Below are 9767 nucleotides of genomic sequence, written 5' to 3' on the forward strand. Positions count from 1 at the left end.
ATACATTTCTAACTTTGACGCCTCCCAGTATCAGAAAACAAGAATGTGTGCCTGTGGACAGAGTCAACAATATAGGCTTCGCCAATTTTCTCTATCACCGTCTCACTTTTCTAAACACACAAACTTGTGCCACAAGAATAACTAGGAAGATGCCATGACCGCATAAACATTGTATACACAGCAGCTTCAACACTGTGAATCATCGCGCATCCGGGGTGATGATGTGTACTAAAGTTTTCTCTCCACCTCCACAATTGAGCCTGAGTGTTTACTGTGTGGGTTGTTTACTTGTGAAAGTATGCAGGTGTCAGCTGCTGACTTGCCATCACACAAAAGAATGAACCCCCCCCCTCTCTCTGTCACACCGTATGATTACCATCAGGTAAAAGCTTTTCATATGGCAGCAAGGAACGAGAGAAGATGGAAAATGTTGTATAAAAGCAATATTTTGGGCCCTGCTGTACTATTCTGCTGCTGTGTTGGTGAATTCATGACGATCAGTAATCCTGCTACATGTACTGTCAAACCATTCGAACTCTTATTCTTGATTCAGGATAAAGTACTACATGTATTAATACCATGATGGGATGATAATCTCATATAAAACTACCCACAACCCCAGAGACAGAGAACAAAACCGTTATGTTGGCCAGTTAAAGGTTTATAGGAAAATAAGCCTCAACATGAATTCACTTTTATCCTGTTGTTTTTTTCCAGCGCAGAGCAGCGATTCAAGTGTAACAGTTATTCCAGCATTATTACATTTGTTCAAGAGCATTCATAAAAAAACATATTTAGCATTATCGCTTATTATAAAAAAAATTAAGTCTCAGATTAAGTGAAAAACAACCTGATTGACATGACGGAACAGCAGGTTACAGAACATGACAAAATACGTTGAAAACAGTAAAAGATGAGTATTTGACACTGAAATATGTGTCAGTCAAGACAAGTTCTTATATACAGAATAATAACAGGTAAACACATGAAATGAGTTGTTATGCGAGTGCACATACAGCAGGACCCGTCAAGTAAGGTGGAAGGAGGTTAAGAGTCAGGACGTTTCATAGCAAGTGAAATGTTTGCTTTCGCCTCTTTTTTCCGTTCTGAGAGTCAGATTCAGCAGATTAATATTTCAAATGTATTAGTGCACATTTTACAGCAGATATGATCTACAATATTCAACCACGTCTTGAAGATTTTCCCTCATCAGCTGGAGCTCAACTAGAGCCTCTCAGTTATGGAACACGTTGCAAACACTTGATATGTTCATTGACATTATGCAACTGTTTCAGTGAATAAAGATTAACATATTTAGTTGCCTAGATACAACATAACAGTGACCATTTGATCAAAAAGTAATTACAAAAATCTCATGAAATTACATCATCTGTTTGAAGACTAATTCATACCAACAAATGCATCAGAATATTTTTGTTATAGTGCAAAACTAAATACCAATGGAAATGTTTTCAGAGTATGACGCACTTGGTTATTAACTTTTCACAACCTATAATGTTAACACCTAACGACCTATCATTGCATTTGAACCAACAGTGTCAGTCACTGGCGGCCCTCACTAGATCTAACAGACAGTCTCTTGGTAGAAGAATGTACCAACACACAATGTGTGAACAACTATTAGAGTTCATTTAAAGAAACATCAGCGCCTCTCATAGTGTCAGTGTACCGTCAAGTATTATAGCAACCCAGTAAAATGTATTTGTTCAAAGGGTCAGTTCAGCCATCCACATGTATTTTGCACTGGGTGTCAGTGGGAATGACCTATTATAATATGAATTATTATTATTGTTAGTGTTATTATTGTGTGCATTTGTGTGAACTGGCCTTTAAAAGTTATTTGCTTGGTTTAACAGTGCTGTTTTGTGATCAGGGCACCATACCGGCCACACTGTTCGTTGTCTCATGACGCTGACGTTGACTTGTGAGTGCAGCCTGAAGTATAGATGTGTCAGCGGTGGCGGATCACGCCCTAAAGCTCCAGCTCCTCTGGAAGGGCTGCTTGAGGTTGAAGAACATGAGGTGAGGTTTGAGTCGTGGGGCTTTCTCAGGCACTACGGCCGCTTTGCTTTCCTCAGTGGGAAACCGGTTGTGGTAGACTTCTGGGTACGACCTCTGGAACTGATAAGGGGAGGATATTACTGTACAGTACGTGCACACCAAAGACATACTCACCTAAACATACTAAAATACAAGTCTTAAACACAAACGGCTGAAAAGTAAATTTGACAGGATATTGCTCAAGAGCAGTCTGATTTTGACCATCAGGACTTGAAAGAGGCCCCTCCTCCAGGAGCTACACTTAACGACATTTGCAGTTTAAGCATTTAAAAATAGTAAAGCCACACCTGCTTAAGCCTTTTCCTCTTGTCCTTGGGCGGGAGTTCTTTGTCTGCGATCAGGCCTTCCAGCAGCGCCTGCAGAGGGGTCTGGGTTCCTATCACCTTGTGCTCCTCAGCCTCCACCCGGCGGATCTGTTTACAAAAAGCTGGAGAGGCGCTGAAGTCTGTATCTGAACCTGCGTATTTGATCTGATGGAAGACACAAAGGAATGTACAGAATTAGTAATACACTGGTGTGACACAAACTAGGATATTGTGAATATTTGCTCCCCTGCTTTTAAACTACATATGGAATGTATTTATTGACTGCATAATCATCAATAATTAATGTCAATGTGCCCACATTACAACTCAAAATGCAAAATATTTAGAAAAACTGGAGCCAATAACCCGACCTACTCACTAGCTAGTAAATAGAGCATATCTGTGACATCGACTGCAACTATTGCACATTTGTTAAGGATTCATGTTGATTGTTGATGATCTAGCCTCTCAGTCACTGTACTGTTATACAACACAGTGGGTAGCTATGTATGCCTACATGACACCCAGAACTGTCTGACGTAGATAATTAATATGACAAATGCAGGACACATAAGATATTAAGTGTGCAGGGGGGGGGTTAACATTTTAAAATCTCTTTTACAGCATTCAGCTAGAATGAAATGTTTTCAGTCTTCAGTGTGGGATGTGTAAGCTTATGCATCCACTGTTTGCTAAAAGATGAAATCAATCACCTGAAGGCCAAATAATGTAGAACACAGAATACAGTCTGTGTTCTACATTTTCTGATGTACCTGCCAAAAGAAAAACACATGCACATCAATATGAACCAACTGTGCACAGAGGACTAACATAAGAGGAGAAGGGCCCTCTCCTCTCACTACATGACAGCGATCAAGACGGCAGGAAAACCAAACAACAGGTTGACCTTGAAGCAGTGGGGACTACAAGTGAAACCCTTATAGACTACTAAGGCATCAGTTCTGATATTGTGTGGTGTTTCCCATAGCAACAGATATATGAGCACCAGGTTTCAGTGCAGCAGTGATAGCGTAGTGACTGGATGAGCAATACTGCTGCCATTTATTATATCGATGTTTAAACTAGATTTATGTAATTGGCTCCATGACTTCAGACTCAAATATTGTCACACACAGAGGTAAATGCTGCTGACCGGCTGACCCCACCTCAGTTTACTACAAAAGCAAACCGGTTATTTAGCCTGTCGGGACACTAAACTAACAACTAGTTGGTTTTAGCAGTAGCAGTAGTAGTTGATGGTAATTGCCTCAAGCTAGTGCAACAAGTGTTTTCCACTCGCATTAACATAGAGATGGATGTAATGTCCTGATCTTATGTGGCTTTTATAATTATCAAAACTAGTGTGGTATCAGTGACTGTACCACACTGCTTGGCAAGAGGATGGAATCAATCTGGCACATTGTCTTCATAAATGATTAGAGATGCACCGATTGGTCGGTTGTCAGCTGATGGTTTTACGTAGTGCATACAGCGGCACAGACAGTAACGTCACAGCCACACACACATGTTCTTCAGCGTGAGTGAAGAAGACATACAGCTCATGTTCGATGAAGTTGGACATACTGAGAATCTTTTTCAGTTGGATTTGATTTCTCCAGTAACGTGGAGCAATTTTATTGTGATATTTGCTTGTGTGACAATAGGTCCTGTAACTTGCTAGAGTTTTTGAAAAAATGTAAGCTATTTAATAGTCAATGTCTTATTATGGACATACAATTACATTTAAAATGTTCATTTAAAAAAAAAGGTTTGAGTAAGATGTTAATTATAGTTCTTAGAAAGAAAGGAAATTGGAATCGGCAGGTCAGACGGTGCATCTCTACAAATGATCCAAAGATATGTCTTTGTCGTTTCATGAATGAGCTGTAAGTAGAGAAAGGCTACTGACTTGAACTCTTTTGAGGTGGGACAGGTGCTCCTCGACCTGGCAACGCAGCTTGGAAGGAACTTGGAAGATGGTGTTGTGGTGCTCCATCATAAAGATCACCAGTTTGGTGGCAAGCAGCTCGTCCAAGTCCATCTCATCCACTGAGCCCAGGACGCAGTGTGAGAACATCTGCACCATCTGGACAGAGACGGATTACAAATCAACTCCCAGCGACACTCTGCTCCACATGGGCAGATTCAGACCGGGAGCAAGGATTCCGGACAGATCATATTCATATTATATTGTTTGTAGTCTTCCTTACATACAAAGACATGTAGGAAAAATCTGTTATGGTATTTGTACCAGCGTGCGGGTAGCAATGGCGTCATTGAGTGGAGGCAGGTGGGGATTCTGGCAGACACGGGCCATGAGGCGCATCAAAAGCTGGAGGCGTCTTCGGTTGGGCGGCGGCAGCAGGAGACAGCAGACTTGAAGAGCCTCAGTGGCTACTTGTTGCTCGTGCAGCAGACCTGCAGAGATACGAGGAGAGAAGAGTCCTGATACTGAGAGCAAACATACAGGCTGGGTACGAAATGAACACCGGCGACTGTTTATCTGTAGCAGCGTAGCAATATCGGTCTTTGATGCACACGGCGAAGCACTCACTGAGAATGTTGACAAAGACTTCATACAGATGGAAAGTCAGAAGTGGTTCTCTGAGTCTCTGAAAGTAATCTGCTACTGTTCTCAGAACATCCCTCTCAAAACCCGGGTACACTGGCTGTTTGCTTTCATTGCCATTAGGCCCTGAGAGAGAAGACAAGAAACATACTGTTATCCCCTGTTTATGCTGAAAACAGGCACATAAACACACAAAAATGGTGCTTTAGATTTGATGGTGTATGTGCGCACACTCACACACACATGCATTTACATAATGTATGAACAGTTCAACATGAAGTGAACCATCAAAAAGGACCATTAACGGACTGGAGGCTTCATCAGTCGTTGAAGAGATTTTACTTTTGTCCTTCAGGTACTTGGACCCGCTGCAGTCCCGGCTCCAAAGCAGATGGTGATTGTTTTTTTATATTTTTACAAGTTATTTTTAAAGTGAGCTTATAATGTATACTTACAATTGGCGAGGCATTTCATTGCTGATACCACCCAATATGGCATGTCCTCTGGAGATGAGAGAGAGATGGGTGAGTCATAATATAGAAGCTGCAGTTTGTCTAATTGTGACTCAAATGCATCTTACCGGCTTTGTTCTCCAGTACGACGATGCCCGCCTTATTCACGCTGAACACATTGTGAACAATGTGCTTGCCGTTGACATGCGTGGGGTTCAAAACTCCGTCCATTGACTGCAGACCCAGCACTCCCTGTAAACTAAAACAGAGTGGGCATCAAGTATCTGGAGCAGTGGTTCCCGAACTGGGTGCTGCGTCACCCTGGGGTGCCTCGAGTCTTTCAATAACGTGTCGTAGCACAACTACGTTTTATGTTACGGTTCCTGCCGTAGCTAACGATGTGACAACTCACGGCTGACAGTTAAGGAGTTTTTCCACATCTGTGTACATACTTTATATGCATGTTGTGCCATGATAGAACATGTTCTTTAAAGGGGTGCCGAAGCCTTAAATAAAACAACTTGGAACGACTACCAATAGACACAAACAACATGAACAGTGAAAGTGTTTAATCAGTTATGTAAAAGGGTTACATACTGTGCAACGGTCATTGATTTCCAGATGTGGTCCACTTGCTTTGGAGTGATCTCCTTCCTTCGTATGAGCTTGCACTCGTGCACATCCCCAATAGCTACACTGTGCCGCTTGTTCCACAGGTCTGAGGTCTGATCAAAAAAAGGAACAGAGACATGAATGAACATGTTCAATCCAATACAGACATACAGTACAATATACAATACATGTTTATGTAAGAAATCCTACCAGGGTTGAACTTCGTAAAATAAATGTTTCAATTGTTGTCATTGTGTCCGTGATGCATTGATCTTAACTCAATGGTGATGGTACGGTTCAGAATGTACTTTTTACGGTAATGTATTACACTATAATATGTGGTCTTTCTGCGGTCTTTGTTCATCCATACATGTAAATGTGGTGGACAAAATATTAGAAACACCCTCCGATATAATGCTGTCCAACACAACACAGTGCAACAAAGAAGCCACTACAGCAGCAGTCTGAACAAAAAGTAAAAGTGAAGGAGTGTGTTCTGCTGGGCTCTTGTCCTGTATTACATTAAACTGACCTTTGATTTGAACTTTTCAGTAACCGTAAGTGCAGAATGATGTAAATGACCCAGTAGTAAAATATCTTACCATTTGCTCTCTATTAAGTTGGCATCTGCTGACACACTTAAAGCACAGCATGAGTCTATGCGAGCAGCGGAGGAGCCAAAACACTTTTTTCTCTTTCTCACCATGACCGAAGACTTCAGGGGCGCGATGTTCTCCCGCTGAGGCAAGTCTTCGTAGTCGTCCCAGCGAATGAGTCGAGGAAGGTCACTGCTGTCCCTCAACAGAGGCCTCGTTGGAAAAGACTTCAGGGGGGACGAGGTCGGGAACCTGGAGAGAAAGTCAACGGCACTGGGCTCAGCCGAAGGAACAAGCTGTGAAGATGCAGCAACAATGCCAACGGTGTATCAACCAACATGAGTTACAGCACAGGATGACTAAGTAGTACCTGTACAGATGACCATTGTCCTCAAAGTCCTCTGTCCCGTGGCGTCCTTTGACGTCTTCAATGACGTGGGCCTTGAGGAACTTCCTGAGCAGCTGCAGAGTCTGGTAGCGCCTCACCTCAGGCCCAAAGTTGTAGTTGCGCCTCAGCAGCTCGTGCAGGTAATCGACAGCCTCGGACCCCGTGAAACTGCAATCAAAGCAGCGGAAGTGTGCCCAGTGCCTTCTCAGCGGCATGCCTCCGCGGAACAGTTTAATGGTTTCATTCCACTGCACAATAAGGAAACAGAAGTGACAAAGGGAGACAATCATGAGTGACAAATACTGCAGGACGTTTGTCACGGACAGCAAATCAAGTGAGTGTTCCTCGGCAATCTAATGTAATATATTTTAAGATATGGCACACAAATGTTTCACTGAAGCTACAACTCTGATTGAGCCCAGATAACAGCAGTTTATGCATTCAACAAGTTCCTATTTTCAGAGCTGTGGAAGCTGTTTGGAACATTTTTCTGATTACTGTAAAATAACGATGCATAAAGCAACCGTAGACAAAAGTATACATCCATATGGAATATAAAATACTGTGCATGTTCTTCATTTTATAGACTACATTTATATTACACCATCAAATCTGTGCACAAATACTCATAGAAAAATAACATTATGTCCTCCTTATAGTGCTTTGGATGGTGCAGGGGTTAGAGATTATCAGCTCTCCCAGATGGGAAAGAAAACAAAAGATAGAAGTAGAAAGTAATAGAGATAGAGAGAGGGAAGTTGTCTACACAAGGCCATTACAACCCAGGAGAGTAACAAACTGAAGCAAATGATGCCCACTGTGGCTATTCTGAATTTTAAATAGAGCTAAATGTGTGGTTGGGAAAATGTAAAAACGTAAGACAAGCAGCCAATAAGTCAGCCTCGAGCGTAATGGGAGAAGGTACAGGACTGCTCTTTCATTACAACAAGATGCAGAAAAGGTTCTGTCCTCGTAGACAGCTCTGCATGACGCTCCACCTCATAGGTCTTTTTTGGGGCAGCAGGTTATCGGTTTTTCAGTTTCTTCTCTGAGAAAAAAAAATGGCTTGTGTATTTACAATGTACTTGTAACCTTTCTTTGTATAGAAGACGCCTTAATAAACTGCATTTTTACACCAGATGGCCCAAACGCGACATACAACAGCTGAAAATGGATAGACAGAAGCCTAAAGAGACGCATACTGTAGCAAAATAAACCAGATCACGGAAAAGAGGAAAATTGTTTTTCAGGTGCACTGGCAAACTCTGTATCTCATCGTCCCTGCTTTATTTTATTAGACCTTCTTTTTCTTTTAACATTTTGACATGTCACGGTAAGAAAGGAACAGGTTCAAATAATAAAAATGAATGAAGGCTGAAATCCATTTGGCTGCTTTGGTTTCAGGGTCCTGCTATTGTGACAGTGGAACACTTTTCAGCATGAAGCCGCAGGTGTTAACGTTATTAGGACAGCACCTGTGCCTTTCTTCATGTGACAAAGTCAAAAAAAGCTGCTTTGAAAAAAGGCTTACAGGAAAGCTTTGAATAACATGGCTGGGTGAATTAACACAGTAGTCTTGTACAAATTGGCCTTTAAATGCAGTATATGATTTCGCTCATAGCCAGTGTGCTGGATAGAAACACCTGACATAACAGCACGGTGTGTGCGAGGCTGTTACATGAAGTGAAGAAAAGAAGCTCCTCACGCCAAGGACACGATGCAGTATGAACACTAACTATAGCATTCACGTTACTTTGAACAGTTAGGTAACGTTACATGTGCAGTTACTCAGAATGTAAACACCTTGTTGTATATCCATGTGAATGAGGTTATAATAGACGCGTAACGACACTGCTGCATGGTTTCGGTAAGAGTCACAACTACATTAACGTTACAACATGTCGGTGAAGGTTGAAGGTGTTTGTGTTGCTATGGTTTACCCACCTCGGGGCAGAGCACCATTTCTCCTCACAAGTTGCTTTTGTTGACTCGTCTCTTCTAACACACTTTTAGTGCCGTTTTGCAAGCCTTCCTTTTTTTTTTTTCGTGAGGACAAAATGCGTGAATTTAGTAAATCAACTGTTAAACTAGCTTAACTAACGTTAATTAACTAACCTAACTAACGTTAAATGTAGGACCGAGGAAGCTCTAACGTATGTTATCCTTGTTTGCGTGCTTACTGTTTGAATGCAATTTAAATTATCACGGCAATGAACGTACTCTAACATCAAACAAACTTGACACATTTCATTTAGCTAACGTTACATTGTAGCGTTAAAATGTAACGTTAAGCTTCTCGACGTCACATTTGTGTGTACGCCTCGCTAACGTTACCGACAGACTCACCAGCTTGGTCGCCCGGTACGGACCCGGTCCAATGACTTTACCGTCCATTCCGATAACGAAAACCCCACTTCACTCGTGTGAAAACATGAAGATATGTATATAGAACTTGTATAAGCTTCCCACAAGCTTCAGCTGCGGCTGAACAAGTTGTGCTACGAGAGTATCTCAACAGGGACGTTGCGGCCAACTTTGAATCTCGTGCGTCAGTGCGTCACATCATTTGAACGACGTGATTAGGCAGCGGGCTGGTCACGTGACCACGAGGAATGCAGCGTTTCTGAATGGAGATGAAGAGAGACAATACACCGCAATACACACATCAACGTTCAACTGCCTCTGCTACCTCTACTGCTACTAGTGATACTACTGTCAGGCTACAATAATAACACTTATAATAATAATAATAGAAAACTTTTA

The 9767-nt window shown here is 41.9% G+C and overlaps 1 protein-coding gene across 1 annotated transcript; it reads right to left on the reverse strand.

The window, feature by feature from the left end:
- Nucleotides 1-649: 649 nt before the first annotated feature.
- On the reverse strand, nt 650-9759 carry LOC142955075 (DEP domain-containing protein 1B-like). Its single transcript, XM_076096428.1, has 11 exons — nt 9351-9759; nt 6987-7252; nt 6724-6868; nt 6006-6133; nt 5537-5667; nt 5412-5459; nt 4942-5082; nt 4639-4805; nt 4297-4473; nt 2370-2552; nt 650-2142 (listed from the first exon to the last, which is right to left on the reverse strand). The coding sequence occupies exons 1-11, from the start codon at nt 9396-9398 to the stop codon at nt 1987-1989; spliced, it is 1590 nt and encodes a 529-aa protein (XP_075952543.1). The 5' UTR covers nt 9399-9759; the 3' UTR covers nt 650-1986.
- Between the last annotated feature and the right edge of the window lie 8 nt (nt 9760-9767).

The sequence above is a fragment of the Anarhichas minor genome, unplaced genomic scaffold (genome assembly GCF_050575085.1).
Source record: "Anarhichas minor isolate MPS153535 unplaced genomic scaffold, ASM5057508v1 ptg000022l, whole genome shotgun sequence".
Lineage (NCBI taxonomy): Eukaryota > Metazoa > Chordata > Actinopteri > Perciformes > Anarhichadidae > Anarhichas > Anarhichas minor.